Below are 22,079 nucleotides of genomic sequence, written 5' to 3'. Positions count from 1 at the left end.
TTTTTTTTTAATTTTGGTTCGGGGTTCCCCTTTGGGGAATTCCCATGCCGTTTTTATCAATGAACTTCTATGTGTATTGTCGGCAATGCAATAGCCGCGGGTAGTTTTAAATGAGTTTTTTCCTTCAAAATGTCATTTTGTTGTCAGACTGTTCTAAACACAGGAAACATGCGCCCCTTTACAGGCATACTATAGACACCCCCCAGGTACGAAATTTAAAGGGATATTACACTTTTATTGTTTGACTTTAAGCATTATTAAAATCACTGCTCCTGAAAAAACGTCCGTTTTTAAAACTTTTTTTTGCATTGATCCATGTCCCCTGGGGCAGGACCCAGGTCCCCAAACACTTTTTATGACAATAACTTGCATATAAGCCTTTAAAATTAGCACTTTTGTTTATTCATGTTCTTGTCCCATAGACTTTAACGGTGTTCGCGTGTTCGAACGAACTTTTTTCCTGTTCGCATGTTCTGGTGCAAACCGAACAGGGGGGTGTTCGGCTCATCCCTACAGAGGGTAAAGCCCTCCCAGGGAGTAACATAGCGGTCAATGAATGGCAAAACAGGGCTTAAATAATTGACTAAATGCATGTCTTTAATTGTATCAAAAAAGAATAAAAGGAGCTAACATATAGTCAAAAAGTTACTCATTTAGAAACACAGTATATCAGACTCAGTGTACCATCACCATGTACAGTGTGCAATTAAAACCGAAAACAGAAACAGAAACACAAAACTAAAAACACCCTCTCAAGCCAGCCTGAGCTCCTGCCTGAGGTAGAGCCCCCCCCTCCCCCCCGGCAGGGGTTCCCCTGGGGGCCACGACAGTCTCCTCAGCACTCCGTCTCCATCTTCCACCTGACCTCCTAGCCAGCATGACTCATCCTGATTTAAGGGCTGGCTCTGCCACCAAGTCAGGCCTACTTCCTGGGGATTGGCCAAGCTGCCCTAAGTATGCAGATCAACCCTTTTTGGCCTCTACCCTCCAGCTTCTAGAAATTTCTCCAAACTTCCAGAACCAGGGGGAGGCACAAGAGACCTGCCTGTATGAGTTATCTAGCTTGACCTGTAGTAAACACATGACCCAATTAAGACTCACAAGTTAAAGTGTTTGTTAAGCCATATAATAAGTCTATGCCAGCCCCTCTATTAGAGCCCGGCATAGCATATTTTATTAGTCTTTTATAAAAACGAAGCTTGTAAATACCCGTTTAGAGCAATCTTCAGGTTGATCACATGACTCACGTGGGCGCTGTACAGCGCTGATGGATAGCTTCTACAAAATGGGCCGAGATCTCCCTCTGACGTCAGCTGGGGAGGTCACATGGACACTCAGCTCCTCCTGCAGTAGCCCTGGAAACCAGCCAAGAGTCATGTGATCGGCCTGAAGATCGCTCTAAACAGGTATTTACAATACAGTGTGGTATGCCAGACTATAATAGAGGGGTTGCCAGTGACCTTTTTAACGTTTTTATTCGTACTAATTGCAGCGGGGGGGCGTAGAGAAAGACACAGACACAAAGCTAACAGGCAGGGATGAGGGGGTAAGGGGGAGAGAGGAGGGCAGTGCCGTGGGTGACGAAGGGATTTAAACTGACCACGGTGACCAGTGGTTTTTTTTGGGTTAACAAACACTTTAACTATGAGCCAAAACATACATTTACCTACACTCACACTAATAGAACACTAGAGGGTGCTACGGTAACATCAGCACTTTAGTGTAGGACAGAGGAGCCTTCTGCAGGAAGCCACAGGGGGGTTTTAGTGATGCCACATTAGACTGTTATTACTTGTTGATTTCTTTTGACACAAAGAAATATTATTTACTTTGCCAATGAGCATAGGAATTATATCATGCATACTCATTATGAAACACATTTTTAAGTTGTTAAAGTCTGTACTCAATGGAAGTTCATCAAGTAAGCCTAGAGCATCCTGGGTCTCTTTGAAGAGACCCAGGATGCAGATTTTCAATATGTCACCAGGTACTGTATAATCATAGGCGTGCGCAAGGGGTGTGCCAGGTGTGGCAGGGCACACCCTAATCCTGGAGTTGGCAACCCATCAACTGTGGGCAGGTGACAAGTAAGCCGCGATCCTTACTTGCCGAACCCCAGAATCTGGAAAGGATAGGCGGCTGGAGTGGAAACTAAGGGACCGATCTGTATTTTCTTCTGCAGCAGCTGAAAGTAGGCTTCTCCTCCTCTTCCTCTTGACGATATTCATCTGCCACAGGAGGAAAATACAGGGGATTGGTACCAATGTATGCCACCCCTCTTGTCCCAGTTCCTTTTCTTTCTGCTGTCCAGGTCCCCCTGTGTGCTCACCTGCTCCCCCCCATTGTTTTAGGATGACGAGTGGGGAAGAGGCCGGTTAATATGTCACAAATGCATATGTGTTGGAGCTTTGAGGTGCACACCCTAATACAATAGGCTGCGCACACCTATGTGTATAATGTAGCATTTCCTTCATTTGTATGATGATAAGAGTCACCATGTAGAGTGAAGAAGATTTTAATCTAAGCGCACCACTCACTGCTTTCTTTTTGATAAGGACTATAGGGGTGAAGTCACACAGGAAGAAGTGAATGGAGAATGTAATAGTTTTATTTACCACCACTGCTACCTGTGACTGCTGCAGACTACATACATACATAGTGTTCTAGGCAATAGACAGAGAGGATGGCCATAGCTTATCTCAATGGCTACACAGTCAATAAATCCCCCCCCCATGGATTACGGGTTCTTTAGTCTGAACTAGTGGTCCACAGTTGACCTTTTATTATTTCTGAAAGAGTGTTTAGTGTGAACGATAGCATTTTAACCCCAAAGTGCAAAACTCTGTTGTCAACAACTAGCAAGAACTAGATAAGCCATAGCTTTCTGCTACCCATTCCTGATACCACATAATGTACCACCACCATGCCCATTTACACCACCAACTAACACCATTCGCAGCTGCTAAATAGAAAAACATATTCCATTATCCATATCCATCATCACCTGAAGCTGCTGTGTTAGTCACTCATGACCAAAACTCCTCCCAGCCACAAAATGCAACAGATTTTTGCATCACCCCCTCCTGCTGTCAAAAGGAAATATGAAAGCGCACACCAGCAGACCGCCTGGTCAGCTCCTCCCAATCCACGCCCCTCCCTAGTATTGTCGGGCCAGTTGGACCCGTTGGAAGATATCACCCCACAGTGATGGAAGGCACTGAGTTGAAACTCAATGGAGCTTTGATCAGCACTGTTTTGTGATTATGTTACCCTCTCCTGCTGCTGTGCTATACTGTTACACCCTCCCCCCTCCCAAAAAATGTTATATTCCCCCAAATCTAGGGTTGTTCCACAATACAATTTTCAGTTTCCACCAAGAAGACTTTGGACACTTTGGCAAACTGCATGCATCTAAAACCCCCGTTTGCAGATTTTTCATGTGAAGGTTTGCAAAGGTAGAGTAGATTTGGGGTGAGGAAATCACAAATCACTAGAGGAAAAGTAATGTTTTTTGTTCACTACAACCTCCCAGTCCTTACTCTCAGCTTCAGGAACTCTGAGCATTAGTTGTGTCATCAGGAATCACAACAAGGTTTACATTTTTTTCTTATCTTATTTTCTGTAACCTTATCTTAGGTGGCCTTACCTAGTGGTCGAGGCAAACCTTACCTAGAGGTCGAGGCAAACCTTACCTAGAGGTCCAGGCAAACCTTACCTAGAGGTCCAGGCAAACCTTACCTAGAGGTCGAGGCAAACCTTACCTAGGGGTCGAGGCAAACCTTACCTAGAGGTCGAGGCAAACCTTACCTAGGGGTCGAGGCAAACCTTACCTAGAGGTCGAGGCAAACCTTACCTAGGGGTCGAGGCAAACCTTACCTAGATGTCGAGGCAAACCTTACCTAGAGGTCGAGGCAAACCTTACCTAGGGGTCGAGGCAAACCTTACCTAGAGGTCGAGGCAAACCTTACCTAGGGGTCGAGGCAAACCTTACCTAGGGGTCGAGGCAAACATTACCTAGAGGTCGAGGCAAACCTTACCTAGGGGTCGAGGCAAACCTTACCTAGGGGTCGAGGCAAACCTTACCTAGAGGTCGAGGCAAACCTTACCTAGGGGTCGAGGCAAACCTTACCTAGAGGTCGAGGCAAACCTTACCTAGAGGTCGAGGCAAACCTTACCTAGAGGTCGAGGCAAACCTTACCTAGGGGTCGAGGCAAACCTTACCTAGGGGTCAAGGCAAACCTTACCTAGGGGTCGAGGCAAACCTTACCTAGAGGTCGAGGCAAACCTTACCTAGGGGTCGAGGCATACCTTACCTAGGGGTCGAGGCAAACCTTACCTAGGGGTGGAGGCAAACATTACCTAGAGGTCGAGGCAAACCTTACCTAGGGGTCGAGACAAACCTTACCTAGAGGTCGAGGCAAACCTTACCTAGGAGTCGAGGCAAACATTACCTAGAGGTCGAGGCAAACCTTTCCTAGGGGTCGAGGCACACCTTACCTAGAGGTCGAGGCAAAAACCTCTTCTTTTTTTTTTTTTTTTTTTTTTAATAAATAAATTTGAAAACACTTCCCACAGTTTAGACATGTAGGATAGACATGTAGAGAAGAACCATGGTAGCACAAGTGATGACTGAACCATCAATAAAATGAATAATGGTCACAATTCCTTGCTGCTCCTGGAAATCTGGGACCGGTTAGAAAAACTAAAATACAGAAAAGGAACCCAGATCACCCAGAATGATCGGATCATAACATGTGAACGGTTTAAGATTTGGGGCTGTTCAAAGTAAAATAAATGTGCAAATGCAGCAATAAGTGTGTAGTCAGTATATTGAGGAGTGACTAATATTACATCTATTGTGCTTTTCTTTTATAGGAGTGACGTGGACACATATTTTACTACTTTGTTTATCTATTACTTTTTTAATATCTTTGGCTTATTCTGTGACGTTTTTCAGGAAATATTTCACAAGAGGTAAGTGTATGAAAGAGTAAAGCAACAATATAGAGCAGAAGGTTATCAAAAGGGAGATATAAATTAGATTAATGTGGAACTTTAGTAAAAAAAAAAATAAGTCCTGCTAGATAACTTCATGCTGGCCTTTATGCAGGTATAGCTATGTAAAACATTACAAAAAAGTGTCTATAGAGTAAGTCCCCAACTTACAAACACGTTCCGTTCTGAGACCTCATTCGTAAATCTAACTTGTTTGTAAGTGCAGCAAAGATCAGAACTTGCAGACAAAGGCTGCTAAGGCTGATCAGTGTCTTCTGGCGGGGGGTAGCTCCACTGTTAGAACACAAAGGCACAGCGTGGAAGATTGCTGCACCAACATTGCTTGTGTCGGTACGGCGATCTGTCAACCCCGCTGGGTTGAATGAAAAAAATTGAGTGTGTGTACCAAGCTTTACAGGGTTGAACTTGCGAACACACGCTCCCATCTTTGAAAGCTTGCAAGTTGAATGTTCATACGTAGGGGACTTACTGTACTGTTAAAAACTTAGTAATACACTGCCTCACCCTGCTCTGCACATGCTCAGTTGTTTTCAATTTTTAGGCATTGTGCCGAATTTGTAGAGGCTGATCTGCTGACAGCCTAAAGATTTACTGCTGCTCAGGGGCTCTGAGCTTCAGCAACAAGGCCGCCCTCAGTAAGAAGAAACAGGAGCAATGCTGGAGGCAATTTACAGCATATACTAATTTTGGTAGCATAAATATTAAAATGGATGTAAACCCTCCCCTTTACCCAGTGAATTTAATAGCCTCAGATGATACACAGAGATTAAACAAATCTTCCTACATAAGTTGTACATGTACACACACACACACACACACACACACACACGCATGTGTGTTTAAGCTTAGGGTGCACAACTTAATGCAATAAACTGCACACCCCTATGTTTGTGTGAAAGTTATAGCATCTACAATCTATGGTATATATACTGGAATCTATGTAGCTATAGATGCTATACTGGTAATGGCGGTGATCAGCAACTTATAGTGTGAATGTGATTCTAACTGACACTGGCTGAGAGGAACGCTAAATGACTTTAACTGACATCTGACGTCGCTAGCGGCACTAATACAGTGATCAGTGATAATACTGTACACTGATACTGTGCTGTGTCATGTGACTCGTTAGTGTTACAAGGTCTCAGGTGTGAATGGGGAGCAGGTGTGTTAAATTTGGTGTTATCGCTCTTACTCTCTCATACTGGTCACTGGAGGTTCAACATGGCACCTCATGGCAAAGAACTCTCTGAGGATCTGGAAATAAGAATTGTTGCTCTACATAAAGATGGCCTAGGCTATAAGAAGATTGCCAAGACCCTGAAACTGAGCTGCAGCATGGTGGCCAAGACCATACAGCGGTATAACAGGACAGGTTCCACTCAGAACAGGCCTCGCCATGGTCCACCAAAGACGTTGAGTACACGTGCTCAGCGTCATATCCAGAGGTTGTCTTTGGGAAATAGACGTATGAGTGCTGCCAGCATTGCTGCAGAGGTTGTAGGGGTGGGGGGGTCAGCCTGTCAGTGCTCAGACCATACGCCGCACACTGCATCAAATTGGTCTGCATGGCTGTCGTCCCAGAAGGAAGCCTCTTCTAAAGATGATGCATAAGAAAGTCCACAAACAGTTTGCTGAAGACAAGCAGACTAAGGACATGGATTACTGGAACCATGTCCTGTGGTCTGATGAGACCAAGATAAACTTATTTGGTTCAGATGGTGACAAGCGTGTGTGGCCGCAACCAGGTGAGGAGAAGAAAGACAAATTTGTCTTGTCTACAAACAAGCATGGTGGTGGGAGTGTCATGGTCTGGGGCTGCATGAGTGCTGCCGGCACTGGGGGGCTACAGATCATTGAGGGGACCATGAATGCCAACATGTACTGTGACATACTGAAGCAGAGCATGATCTCCTCCCTTCAGAGACCGGGCCGCAGGGCAGTATTCCAACATGATAACCACCCCAAACACACCTCCAAGACCACCACTGCCTTGCTAAAGAAGCTGAGGGTAAAGGTGATGGACTGGCCAAGCATATCTCCAGATCTAAACCCTATTGATCATCTGTGGGACATCCTCAAACAGAAGGTGGAGGAGCACAAGGTCTCTAACATCCACCAGCTCCGTGATGTCGTCATGGAGGAGGGGAAGAGGACTCCAGTGACAACCTGTGAAGCTCTGGTGACCTCCATGCCCAAGAGGGTTAGGGCGGTGCTGGAAAATAATGGTGGCCACACAAAATATTGACACTTTGGGCCCAATTTGGAGATTTTCACTTAGGGGTGTACTCACTTTTGTTGCCAGCGGTTTAGACATTAATGGCTGTGTGTTGAGTTATTTTGAGGGGACAGAAAATTTACACTGTTATACAAGCTGTACACTCACTACTTTACATTGTAGCAAAGTGTCATTTCTTCAGTGTTGTCACATGAAAAGATAGAAGAAAAGATTTACAGAAATGTGAGGGGTGTACTTACTTTTGTGAGATACTGTATAACAAAGAGCATCTTCTAAGAATGATGTCTGTAATTTATTACAATGATTCCTGAACAGGCCGTAGTAATAGACATGGAGACATTGCTTTTCATTCAAACCTCTTCACACTTTATTCTGTTTCTTATAATAGATGAGTACATAGCATTCTTATACTTCTTATACATTTTTTCATTATTTCTTAGGTGATATTACTGTATCTGAGATCTCAGGAGATTATTCTATTACTCATATGAAGAGAACAACTCTAACCTGTCAGATAACATATTTCAGACAAAAAGATATCCAGATAAATGTATATATGAAAAGACGTAATGACAAAAAACATCTTATGGCCTCCTGGAAATCTACAGACTGGACATCATCCAATAATTCTAATGTTCTGCCTCTATTAGAAAAAGGTGCTAAACGTCGTACATTGTTACCTGTGGAAATGGAAGTTAAGATGACAAAATCCCTGATTGGAATGTACACGTGTCTCTGCTCCATTACTATAACTCCAAATGAAGATACAGATGATGGTGCGGTACTTGCAGTACAAGTGGAACACGCTTCTCTAAAACAGCCCATCTCTGTATACAGAACTCTGAATGTGTACGGTAAAGTAGTAGGTAAGTAGTGGTTATACTGTAGGTACTAAGAATGTGTTTTATAATTAAAGGAGATCTCTGGTCACAGCATAAACTTTCATTTTATAACATCAGCATTGAAATAACAATACAAACTCTAGTAATATTTGACAATCCAATATAAGATTGCTCCTTTCATGGTGTGAGTGCCGCCTGTCTGCTGACTCCTTCTTTCCACAACTTCCTGGATTCCCAGCATGCTTTGCAGCTTCTCTGCCATTTCTAAGGACTACATAGCCCATGGCACGTTGCTGGGATTCCTGTACTTACTCTGATTCCTGGAACTCCTCCTCACAGAAGGCGGGCTCTGTGAAAGGTGTGACACAGCAGTGCCTACTCACAGGACATAATAAATATGTGTCCCAGAATTCAAGGAATTACATGTGTGGGATCCTCACAAGTACATTTAATAACAGCATGATGATTCAGAGTATTAGGACTGGGCTAGAAATAAATACAACTCAAAACGGAATAAAATATATGATTTTAAATTATACATTTTCACCACAGATACACCTTACAGGGTTCATTTAGAAAAAAAATGCACAGCTATTTGTCCAGCAGAACTGCTGGTACATTTGTTCTGTTCGAATTGGAGCAAAATTTCCTCTATAAGTTAATCATTCATAAAAAAATAGAATGGTTTGGGAAAATGCCACATGATGGCCATTAGAAGGAGCTGAGGATCATAGTAAATAATTACTTATGTCGTAGAGTTGTGATTCCCAAAATATGTTGTGCTAGCACTTTAACCACTGGCCACCCACACACAGTGCATTTACTGCGAGCGGGCACCAGGGCGACGTAAATGTATATAAACGAGGCCTGGGGAATGCCCAGGAAAAAATTCCAAGCCTACTTACCACCAGCTGGCAGACAACCAAATTAACCTGTCTAACAGTATGCATTAAAAACAGGGGTTTAGTCCGCACGCATTTGCAAATGCATGCGTAAGCCACAGAGCCTCGTCACGGCACCCTGATATCTGTGGTCCTAACACCACAGTGGAGGCACATGCATTCTGATGGATAAATGAGAGCAGGTGGACTTATGTCGTAGAGTTGTGATTCCCAAAATATGTGGTGCTAGCACTTTAACCACTGGCCACCCACGCACACTGCATTTACTGCGAGCGAGCACCAGGGCGACGTAAATGTATGTTGCCAACTTTCATCTGGGTTTTGGTCACAAAAGCACGTGCCCTTTGCTGACCCGTGCTGTATTTGGGTACAGCACAAGTTTGTCAGCAGGGTTCAGCTAATGATATCGGCTGAAACCTGCTGATCGACTGTGTCCAATCACAGCACAGAGTTCTGTGTTTACAAACACACAAAACTCTTTGTGAACAGAACAGAGGTTTGGTGGTTTCTTCTCAGTTGGGTGCAAACTGGTATGACAAACACTCCGACAATGGGAGCTCACGTCGCATGGCGTGTATAAATCAACGTTTCCCTATGAGAGCCATCTTAACTGATCTGACACAAGTCGTTCGGACTTTGAAAAATGTTCCTGCACTACTTTGGTCCGACTTTGATCCTACTTCAGCCGATTAAATATCATTAAAGTCGGATCAAAGTCTGATCATTTTCTTAACTGATCCGACTTTGGCATGCGAGTTGTGCTCTGAGGATCTTGAAGGGGAACCCCACGCCAAAATTAAAAAAAAAAGGGCATAGAGTTCCCCCTCCAAGACCATATCAGACTGAAGGGTCTGGTATGCATTTTAAGGGGAACCCCCATGCCAAAAAAACGGCGTGTGGTCCCCCTTAAAATCCATACCAGACCCTTATCTGAGCACGCAACCCGGCAGGTCAGGAAATGGGGGGGTGAGCGAGCCCTGTGCCCCCCCACTCCAAAGCACCTTGTCCCCATGTTGAAAAAAACCGATTATGCAGTATTTACAAAAATAAAAATACAGCCAGCATAAAAAGCTCTTAAGTCCAATTCACGAATGGGCCAGAGAGTAAAAAAGCATGGGATATTTACCCCCAGGGTTTTGCTGGCGGTACCACATGCGGAATCTTCAAAAACCAGCCTGGGGGTAGGGGGACCCCCAGGCTGTTTTTTGACAAATAGCTGGATGCTAAGCAGTGAGCCGAGAAGCAGGCTGCCACATCCTTAACAACCAATGACTCATTAGCTGTCAGCAGGCTTCCCCGCTCACAGCTGATTGTAAAAAAAAAACAAAAAAAACCGACAATTAAAAAGTATGAAAAAAACAAAAAACAACGTGGAGTACCCCCAGTCCATAACAAGCCCTTTGGGTCTGATATGGATTTTAAGGGGAACCCCATGCCAAAATGTAAAAAAAAAAGGCGTGGGGTCCCCCCTAAATCTATACCATGCAGCCCAGCAGGTCGGGAGAGTAACCAAACCCGAAACCAAACCAGGCCACATGCCCTCAACATGGGGGATGGGTGCTTTGGGGCGAGGGTGCAGAGCCCCCACTGCCCCAAAGCACCCATCCCCCATGTTGATGGTGACAAGGGCCCCATCCCTACAACCGTGGTTGGTGGTTGTGGTGGTCTGCAGGCAGGGGCTAATCGGAATCTGGAAGCCCCCTTTAAGAAGGGGGCCCCAGATCCCAGCCCGCCCCTATATGAACAAGTATCGGTTACATCGTACCCCCATTTACCAAATGTCAGGGCTAGGCTCTCAGCCCTCCCTTCTTAGTGTTCAGGGTGCTCAGCTGTCGGTTAATTGCAAGCACTCATCGTTCCACAGTGGCTCACCTGGTGATCATTTCCTGCTCGTTAGTCCAGCCTATAGCCAGCCCTTCTGGCTATTTAAACTGCCTGGTTCATTTCTTCCGTGCCTTTGTCTTGGTCAAACATATCTGGAGATTCTTTGCTGTGTTCCTGTTGAAGACTTGCCTGGCTGACGTCTCTTCTGGTTCCTGATCCTATCTGCTGCCTCCGACTATGCTGATCTCTTGCTTCCTGATTTACTGGCTTGTTCTGACTACCCGTTTTGGCTACTGTACCCTGGCTATGTTTTGACTATGTTTACTATTTGTATAATTTTAACCATTATATTAAAAGGTGTGATTTTTACTGCATTTTCTGTCTACGTCTGATTCATGGTTCCTGTCATTAGGCGAAGGCCATGAATTCAGAAGATTCATGCAATCCACGAGTGGTAATATTTTTTTCCAGATTGAATGAGCAGGACCACCGCTGGATCAGTTTGCCATAGTTTGCCATAGCGCACACCTGCTCACCTGGAATCTCCCACTGTGGCCGCTCCGGTATAACCTGTGTTAGCAGACCGTTCCTGCTGCTGCTCCAGTCTCTGTGCAGGCACCCGCCTCGAATATTACCTCTATAAGAGGTATGTCTGGTTCCGATCCACTTCCCCAGCGATTTGGGGGCGACCCAGTTCAATGCAGAGGGTTTCTCAACCTGGTTAGGATATACTTTGAAATGCTGCCCCAGACGTTCCCCGTGGAAAGAAGCAAAGTAGGCTTCATTATTTCTTTGCTTTCTGATAGAGCCTTGGCCTGGGCAAACCCTCTATGGGAGACGCAAAAACTCATTGTCCTGAGTTACCCTGAGTTTGCGCCTTCCTTTAAAAGGGTATTTGACGTTCCCGCATGCTCCACTTCGGCTGCCAAGAGCCTCGTGTCCATCAAACAGAGTACAAGAACTGTTGCCGATTACGCCATTGAATTGCGTACTCTGGCAGCAGAGGTCGCTTGGAATAATGAGGCCCTCGTGGCTGCTTTTTCTTATGGTCTTTTGGATAACATCAAAGATGAGATAGCAGCCCAAGACATACCTACAGATCTGGAGAAGTAGATCACGTTTGCCATTCTCATTGACTCCAGACTCGGAGAGAGACCTTCCTTTAAGGAGCACTTGCGGAAGCCTCCTGTACATTTGGCTCTGAGCTTTGCAGTCCCACCCTTGTCTCCCTCTCACCTCCCATGCCTCCTGGTACTGAGTCTGCCAGTGAAGTAGAACCAATGCAGTTGGGGCGTCACATGTCTCTCTGCAGAGCAGAAGGTCTTTAGGAGGAGGGAGAGATTGTGCCTTTATTGTGGCCAGGCAGGTCACTTTTTGAAGTCTTGTCCTACCTATCCGGGAAACGCTTGCACCTGAGGTCCTGTAGGGGACGGATGTTAGGTGGCATTGTTACATCCCCAGTTATCCTGAAGAATAAGCCTTTATTTCCGGTTACCCTTACTTGGTCTGAGTCATCCATCGAGATACAGGCTCTAATCGACTCTGGGACTGCAGGCCTGTTCATAGATAGTGCCTTTGTGTCTAAGCACTCGATTCCCTTGCAGCTTTGTGCCACTCCACTTGCCATTGAGGCTATTGATGGGAGACCTCTACAGCCTGCCCATGTGACTCATTAGACTGTTCCATTGACCATGGCCGTAGGGCTCTTCACCATGAGATAATTCAATTCTAAGTATTTTTCTCACCTCATTACCCGGTGGTTATTGGTTATCCTTGGTTACAGAGGCAAAACCCCTCTTTTGATTGGCTTCGTGCTGAGGTTCTTTCCTGGTCGCTACAATGCAGTAAAACATGTTTGAAAGTTTGAAAGTGGCTAAGGTCTTGTGCACCTCTTCACTCTCCTCCTTGCCAGAGGAGTACCACAAATTTAGTGATGTCTTTGACAAATGTCAAGCCGATAGTTTGCCTCCACACCAGCCGTATGATTGCGCAATTGAACTTCAACCTGGTGCCATACCCCCTCGTGGCCGGGATTACCCTTTGTCTGTCTCTGGGAATAAAGCCATGGAGGAGTGTGTTGCAGACGCACTTTCTCGAGGGTTCATCCGCAAATCCTCGTCTCCTGCTGGTGCTGGTTTCTTCTTTGTGAAAAAGAAGAGTGGTTAACTGAGACCTTGTATCGATTATAAGGATCTCATCACGATTAAGAATGCTTATCTGATTCCCTTGATTACGGAATTATTTGACTGTCTCAAGGGAGCAACGGTTTTCACGAAGCTTGATTTGAGAGGGGCACACAATCTCGTGAGGATCAAGAAGGACGATGAATGGAAAACTGCGTTTAATACCAGGACAGGCCATTACGAATAACTTGTAATGCCATTTGGTCTTTGCAACGCTCGTGCGGTTTTTCAGGAATTCATCAATGATGCCTTCCAGCATCACTGCATGTGATTTTCAGAGACTTGATTGGTAAATAAATTGTTATTTATTCTGTCATTACGTGGTCCATATTTTCATCCAATTTAATTGTGCTAAAAAATGTCTGCACAGATTATATGAATTTGGGAAAATAATGAAGTCAGTGTGGCTATATCTATCTATTTCATTTTAAATTAGATTTAACACGCTCGAGGGCTGGAAACGCTGTCATATATCAATTAATTAATTGATATTGCTGACTTGATTAATAGTGTAAACTTCCTTACATGATACTTACCCCCATTACATGTGGGGAGGGAAATTAATAGTTTACTGAAGATAACTTGGAAGACAATTAAAGTGAATGTAAAGTCTCATTTTTTTTGTTTTCTCAAATAACAAACATGTTATATTTACCTCTTCTGTGCAGTTGGTTTTGCACAGAGCAGCCCAGATCCACCTCTTCTAGGGTCCCTCTTCTGTGCTCTTGGCCCCTCCCTCCTGTAGAGTGCCCCCACAGCAAGCAGCTTGTTTTCCAGAGTGTTTTGCGGTATGTTTTGCATTTTTAAGCCCACATTTTTTTTGCGTTTTTTGCATGCAGTTTTCATGCATTTTGCGTTTTGCAGGGTTTCTTCTTCTCTTTAAACACACGGTATATAGCTGGTTGTTAAGGATTGGGCATGGGAAGCCGGCTGCTGGGTCCTTAACTACCGATGAGTCATCAGCTGTCAGCTGAATGTAAAAAAAAGAGCTGCCTGCAAAAAGCAAAATTGTGAAAAAAATGGCGTAGGGTTCCCCCCAAAATCCATACCAGGTCCTTATCTGAGCATGCAGTCTGGCAGGTCAGGAAAGGGAGGGGACGAGCGAACACCCCCCTGAACCATACCAGGCCACATGCCCTCAACATAGGGGGGTGCTTTGGGGCAGGGGGGGGCTAGCAGTGAAAATTAGTCATTTGCATTATTGTGCATATCCCTAATGGTCACACAGAAAGCAATAAAACCTGACTGGACCCAATTTTTTTCCATTACTTTAATCGTCTCTAGTTTGGTAAAATGACCTGTTCAAAAACAGCTAGAAAAAATGAAGCTGATTGAAATGTGAACAGAAAAGGGATGATAGCTGCCATGAGTTAATAAATAAAAACTTCTAAATGCCCACAACCCTATCCTGACCTTTGGGGGATATGATATTAAAATTAATATTACACTTTCTCATTATTTTACAGGTATACCTGTTGTATCAACCATCCGTGGGGATATGTGGATTCCTCATATGAAGAAGACAACTCTATCATGTCAGATAACAGAGTTAAAACTGAAGAAAATTCAAATAAATTTATACCTAAAAAGACATAATGATATAAAAAAACATCTCATCCATTCATGGGTATCTGTGGACCGCCCATCGGGAAAGGATAATACTGCTGCTGGACATCACAGTGGAGATCCTATTGAAGAAGATTCTCTGCTGGAAGATGTTGTGAATGATACATTTCCAGAGGAAATGGAAGTGGAGATGGAAGTTGAGATGACAGAAACAGAAGATGGAAGCTACAAATGTGATTGCAGAATTATTCTAATGCCCAACATAGATACAGATGACGGCGCCATACTTACTCTGGAAGTTGATCACGATGCTCTGGAATGGCCCATCTATAAATATCACATTCTGAATGTGATCAAAGGTGAGATCTGATTATCTGTACTTAAAGAAAATGTTAGAATTGCTAGATGTATAAATGTGAATTCAATCAGTGTATACTGTCAGTCAGTGGCGTATCTAGGGTATGACACATATGGCAAGTGCCATGGGCGCCATATGAAGGGGGCGCTCGTGAGTGGCTGGGCAGCAAGCAGTGTTGCCAACTGTGGCCGCCCATATTTTTCAGCAGTCTCCGGAGCGGCCCGATCATCCAATCCTGTATTTGGCCAGCGGGGGGGGGGGCTGCCCAGCCCCGAGGGCGGACTTGACAAAGGCTGGGCTGGTGGTGCGCTACTACTGGTGGTAGGCGAGTGATGTCGTGGTGCATCCCGCCAAGCACCACGCCAGAATTTAAAAACAGTCACCAGGAGCAAGAGGCGAGCTGTGCAGGAGGAACGGAGGAGCCCTTGTAGTGGTCTGAGTGTCCTGATGATCCAGAGAGTCGTGGACAGAGTGACAGCATGAGTGTGACAGCCCAGGCCAGGCATCCACAGCACGAATGGACCAGCCCAGGGCAGGTAGGCACACCTTAAGGTAATAAATAGAGGAGGTGATGAGGCAGAAGGGATGGATCATGGAGGCAGGAGGGATGGTGTGTGGTGAAAGGAGGGATGGATCATGGAGGCAGAAGGGATGGATCGTGGAGGCAGGAGGAATGGATCATGGAGGCAGGAGGGATGGATCATGGAGGCAGGAGGGATGGATCATGGAGGCAGGAGGGATGGATCATGGAGGCAGGAGGGATGGTGTGTGGTGAAAGGAGGGATGGATCATGGAGGCAGAAGGGATGGATCGTGGAGGCAGGAGGGATGGATCATGGAGGCAGGAGGGATGGATCATGGAGGCAGGAGGGATGGATCGTGGAGGCAGGAGGAATGGATCATGGAGGCAGGAGGGATGGATCATGGAGGCAGGAGGGATGGATCATGGAGGCAGGAGGGATGGATCATGGAGGCAGGAGGGATGGTGTGTGGTGAAAGGAGGGATGGATCATGGAGGCAGAAGGGATGGATCATGGAGGCAGAAGGGATGGATCATGGAGGCAGGAGGAATGGATCATGGAGGCAGGAGGGATGGATCATGGAGGCAGGAGGGATGGTGTGTGGTGAAAGGAGGGATGGATCATGGAGGCAGAAGGGATGGATCATGGAGGCAGGAGGAATGGATCATGGAGGCAGGAGGGATGGTGCGTGGTGAAAGGAGGGATGGATCATGGAGGCAGAAGGGATGGATCGTGGAGGCAGGAGGGATGGATCATGGAGGCAGGAGGGATGGTGTGATGGTGAAAGGAAGGATGGTGTGTTGGAGGCAAGAGGGATGGTGTGATGGTGAGAGGAGGGATGGTGTGATGGTGAGAGGAGGGATGGTGTGATGGTGACAGGAGGGATGGTGTGATGGTGACAGGAGGGACGGTGTGATGGTGACAGGAGGGACGGTGTGATGGTGACAGGAGGGATGGTGTGATGGTGACAGGAGGGACGGTGGGATGGTGACAGGAGGGATGGTGTGATGGTGACAGGAGGGACGGTGTGATGGTGACAGGAGGGATGGTGTGATGGAGGCAAGAGGGATGAATCATGGAGGCAGGGGGATGGTGTGATGGTGAGAGGAGGGATGGTGTGATGGTGAGAGGAGGGATGGTGTGATGGTGAGAGGAGGGATGGTGTGATGGTGACAGAAGGGATGGTGTGATGGTGACAGGAGGGATGGTGTGATGGAGGCAAGAGGGATGGATCTGCTCAGACATGGGAAAGAGCACATTTTGCCAACATACACTGCTGGCAATGACAGTATATCTGCATTCCCTTGTTAGGTCTATGGCCTGTGTTCTATGTAAAATGGAAAGCCTTGCAGAAAAAAAGAATCACCTTGTGATATTTGCATCGTTCTCTTTGTTCCAAGTCATCCACTGAAAAGTTATCTGTAATCAATCAGATCTGCCTGCAAAAAGGGCAATTCTTTAATGGTTCTAGCACCCACTGTATGGCCAAACACTACCTTTTTACTACTGAATACTTCCTCTCTGCAGGTGTTGGTTTCTGGTTGAGGTATGCCACTGGATGTTCCTCCCCATTAGCTTTCTGGGCCGGAATGCTCCCAAGTCAATATCAGTGTCATCTATTTGTACAAGAAATTCTCAACTGAAGTCACTTGTGGTTAACTCTGGTCCCATACACCAGTGGTTCTAAACCTCATTTCTCAAGTACCCCCGATGGGCTATGTTTTGGGAACTTCCCTTAGATAAAATAGATCTTATCAATACCATGTCATTGATATTGATTTAAAGCTTTCAAAGCTGTCTGCCTTTTCATTCTATTTCACCATGATCTACTTTCTCCCTTTGATGAGATCAGTAAGAGGAGCTTTTTTAATAATAGCTTGAGCCAACCTTTAATTGATTCAACCTTTTGCATTAGAGGTTTTTTATCAACCCTCTACCCAGTACTGTAGCACAAATATTGTGCTTCTTGCAGGCTTGCTGGACATTTTTTTTTGTTTTGGGGGATTTTCAATTACCCCAGCCTTACAAATGGAATCTAAAATTACCTGGGCTTTCTGTAGTTGGGAATCCCAGTCAAGACTAAAAATTACATCATCTACATAAGCCAAAACATAGGCTTTGTGGGGCTTTTAGGGTGGAACTCTGCTTTAATATAAGCATTTTTATCACTTTGTACTGGGATTTTGTTTGGAGCACTGTTATTATTGTTCTGTGATGCACATATCATTTGATGTTGTATATTTATGAATCAATTATTTATTTATTTTACATATAGCACTTTATAGTCAATTAATAGCAATTATGGTATGGTGATATTGGGGATTTAATCACATAGCCCTGCATTATTTATCTATATATTGAAATGTTTAGGTTGCTTTCTGCTGAGAAAGCCCTGATATTCTTATAGGATTTTATTAGGTTAACACAAGGGCGCCATTAGTACCTGACATGTGATTGTCCCAGGCTCCAGTGCCATGGCTGCCCATCTTTTTCTTTTATTTGCCTGCTGATACCACTGCTGTACTGCCATTCACTCTCCTGGTAAATTACTTCTAGGCAACACTGGTCTCTGTGCAATTTTCAGTTCTGGGCGTATTGGTGGCTGTAAATGCTCACCGTACCTTTAGGCTCCATCCCAAGTACCTCCCACAGCCCAAAGAACTCACTGGCAGGCACAGAAGTCCTAACCTAACTCTTCAGGTGAGCTATGTACAGTACAATGGTAGACTATAGTGCAGAGGTGAAAGGGGGTGCAATGGTGAAAGGGGGTGCAATGGTGCTAGGGGTGCAGTGGTGGAAGGAGGTGCAGTGGTGGTAGGGGTGCAGAGGTGGAAGGAGGTGCAGTGGTGGTAGGGGTGCAGAGGTGGAAGGAGGTGCAGTGGTGGTAGGGGTGCTCTCAAACTTTGTGTGTCGGAAAATCCGATGGAAGAAGTCCGATGGAGCCCACACACGGTCGGAATTTCCGACAACAAGCTCCGATTGCACATATTCCGTCAGAAAGTCCGACCGTGTGTACGGGGCATACGTGTGTTACAATAGCGTCAGTGTAGAGGTCAGGGTATATTTCTATTACAGTTTGTTGATGAGCTCCCATTTTCAGCCTGACTTGCTCATTTATTATATTCTTTTGATAAGAAAATAATATTATAATATTGAGAAGTATAAGATGGTAGGCACCTTTAGTGCAAGACAAAAAAAAAATGTTGCAGAATTTAAAACCAAATCCCTTCATCCAGCTTACCAGATTTATTTGTAATTTGTTCTGTATACAAAAGACTTTAACAAGTAACACATTTATTATTTTTCAGATAATAAACCCAGTTTATGGAGAAGATGGAGGAAGCATGTTATTAAATGAATCTGTAATATTCTGTAATATGTACAGAGCAAACCTGATCGGGATCTTCAGTGTACTACAAATTCCATGGCAGAATCCTGGACAGATCATAGCTTGTAAAAGTGGACAATTCCCCACTTGTTGACGCTTGGCTTCTTACACACAGCCAAAAAAAACTTTAATGGCGCGTGCACACGATTGGGATTTTGGTCGGAAAAAGGTATGATGGCTTTTCAGACGGGATTCCGCTCAAGCTTGTCTTGCATACACACGGTCACACCAAATTCCGACCGTCAAGAATGAGGTGACGCACACCACGTATGACGGCACTAGAAAAAGGAAGTTCAATACCCAGCATGCCACCCTTTGGGCTCCTTCTGCTAATCTCGTGTTGGTAGAAGTTTGGTGAGAGATAATTTGCGCTTTTCAGCCTCGTGCTTTTCAGGAGATCACAAGAAATAATAAAGAAATACGTTTGTGAGAACTCTGTGTGAATATCAGCAGCAAAACAACTTCATTCTTCTAGCATTATAAAGAACAAAAGAATGCACTGCATTAAAAGATCCAAAAATTGATAGCGTGACGAATGTGCTAGCTCCATTACGAATGCTCGTTTTACCAGAACGAGCGCTTACGTCACATACATGATTCTGAGCATGTGTGATTTTTGGCGCGTCAGAATTGCATACTGACGATCGCATTTTCGGCTAGGAACTTTTCCAAACCGAAAAATTGAAAACTTACTCTCAATCTTTTGCTGGCTGGAATTCCGCCAGCAAAAGACCGATGGAGCATACACACAGTCGCATTTTCCGATCAAAAGATCTCGTCAGTCTTTTGCTGGCCGAATATCCAATCGTGTGTACGGGGCATTAGAATTAAGAAAGAGTGGCGCAGGCATAAAGGGGTTTGATTTACTAAATACAAAAAGACTGTTCAATTTGCAAAGAACAGAGGCTCCAGTGCTTAGTAAATGAGCAGAAGTTTTGCTGACTTACATTACAGGTTGCATCATATCATACATTATACACATACAGGATCCATTATATCATACATTGTACACATACAGGATCCATTCTAGAATACATTGTATATACAGGATCCATTCTAGAATACATTGTATATACAGGATCAATTCTAGAATACATTGTATATACAGGATCCATTCTAGAATACATGGTATATACAGGATACATTTTATAATACATTGTATATACAGGATCCATTATATAATACATTGTACACATACAGGATCCATTATATAATACATTGTATATACAGGATACATTATAGAATACATTGTATATACAGGATACATTATATAATACATTGTATATACAGGATACATTATATAATACATGGTATATACAGGATACATTATATAATACATTGTATATACAGGATCCATTATATAATACATTGTATATACAGGATACATTATATAATACATGGTATATACAGGATACATTATATAATACATTGTATATACAGGATACATTATAGAATACATTGTATATACAGGATACATTATATAATACATTGTATATACAGGATACATTATATAATACATGGTATATACAGGATACATTATATAATACATTGTATATACAGGATCCATTATATAATACATTGTATATACAGGATACATTATATAATACATGGTATATACAGGATACATTATATAATACATGGTATATACAGGATACATTATATAATACATTGTATATACAGGATACATTATATAATACATGGTATATACAGGATACATTATATAATACATGGTATATACAGGATACATTATATAATACATTGTATATACAGGATCCATTATATAATACATTGTACACATACAGGATCCATTATATAATACATTGTATATACAGGATACATTATAGAATACATTGTATATACAGGATCCATTATATAATACATTGTATATACGGGATCCATTATATAATACATTGTATATACAGGATACATTATAGAATACATTGTATATACAGGATCCATTATATAATACATTGTATATACAGGATCCGTTATATAATACATTGGGGTTGATTTACTAAGGGCAAATAGTCCGAGCTCTTTGCAAGTGCAGCTGCACTCATTTTTCTTAGTAAATATAATTGTGGTAAAGCTTTGCTTTGTAAATAATACCCAATCAGGTGCAAAAGTGCAAAAGTGCAAAAAAAAAAAAAAAAAAAAAACATTTTTGCCTGCACATGATTGGATGATGGGAATCAGCATGGCTTCGCCTAATTTTTTAAGCTCTGGTAAAAATGAGTGCAACTACACTTCCAGCATCTATTTGCCTTTAGTAAATCAACACCAATGTATTACATAAAGGATACATTACATAATACAATGTATTTCATACTAGATACATACATAATACATTGTATCTTTTTCTCCTTGCTAGAGAAGAAAATTATGAACAAAAAAAGTATAGAAAAAATAAAGATAAGATATCTAGATCAGGGTCTGATCTATTTCAATGTCAGGGTTAGAGTTCTGGCCAAAGAGGCCAAGAGTCACATGTGAGTGTCAAAGGACAGGGTCAAAGGTCAGGGTCAAAGGACAGGGTCAGTTTGTTTTAGATAGAATAAAAAAAAATTGTATCAGTGTCAGTTAGTGTCAGTATGTTTTAGGTTAAAAAAAGAAAAGTCTGCCCCATTGCTTTTGGGCCCTATTACATTCACAAACAACAACTAACATACACATACGTGGTATCACTGCGATCATCAGGAGCAGGAGAATGTCATTTATGTTGGCTATTTGTAAATTATATCATAATAGCAAGAAATAGCTACATTTAAAAGCATTATATTTTTTACTATTTTTTTGTTCCAGTTTTCATTTGATAATATTAATAATAATAATAATAATAGTAATAATAATAATAATAATAATAATAATTAAAAAAAAGTCATGAGATATCCATTGCCATTTACCACCAAATAAAAACCCACTTTTCCTTAAAAAAAAAACAAAAAACAAGGTATAATTCACCCGAATACACTAATTAGTTGTGGTGATATTGTACAATTTTACTAATACATCAAAGTTGAAAGACTATATTCTTGCATTAAAAAAATTGTGGGAAATAAAAAAAAAACTAAGTTTTATCTTCACCATGAAAGGATTATTTATGCTATTGGTTATGGACATTGTCCAGGTGGGAGATAGAAAGATACACAAAAAATGTTAGTTTTGCATTTCTATTTGCATTTAATCTCAGTTAAAGCAACCTGAACGAGTAAATACATACAGTATCTCAGAAAAGTAAGTACAC

At 43.1% G+C, this 22,079-nt stretch overlaps 1 protein-coding gene across 1 annotated transcript in view; it reads left to right on the top strand.

Annotated features, from left to right (window-relative positions):
* LOC141111845 (uncharacterized) overlaps window positions 1-21,003 on the top strand; it is a 113,843-nt gene extending 92,840 nt beyond the window's left edge. Inside the window, exons 6-9 of the mRNA XM_073604004.1 lie at window positions 4,876-4,974; window positions 7,693-8,118; window positions 14,470-14,928; window positions 18,756-21,003. Coding sequence (XP_073460105.1) covers window positions 4,876-4,974; window positions 7,693-8,118; window positions 14,470-14,928; window positions 18,756-18,805 — 1,034 coding nt within the window. The 3' untranslated portion in view covers window positions 18,806-21,003. The remainder of the gene's footprint in view (window positions 1-4,875; window positions 4,975-7,692; window positions 8,119-14,469; window positions 14,929-18,755) is intronic.
* Window positions 21,004-22,079: the final 1,076 nt, after the last annotated feature.

This window comes from Aquarana catesbeiana, linkage group LG11, assembly GCF_042186555.1.
Source record: "Aquarana catesbeiana isolate 2022-GZ linkage group LG11, ASM4218655v1, whole genome shotgun sequence".
In the NCBI taxonomy this organism is placed as follows: domain Eukaryota; kingdom Metazoa; phylum Chordata; class Amphibia; order Anura; family Ranidae; genus Aquarana; species Aquarana catesbeiana.
Note: the sequence above shows the minus strand (reverse complement) of the source record. Positions and strands in the feature narration are given on the sequence as shown.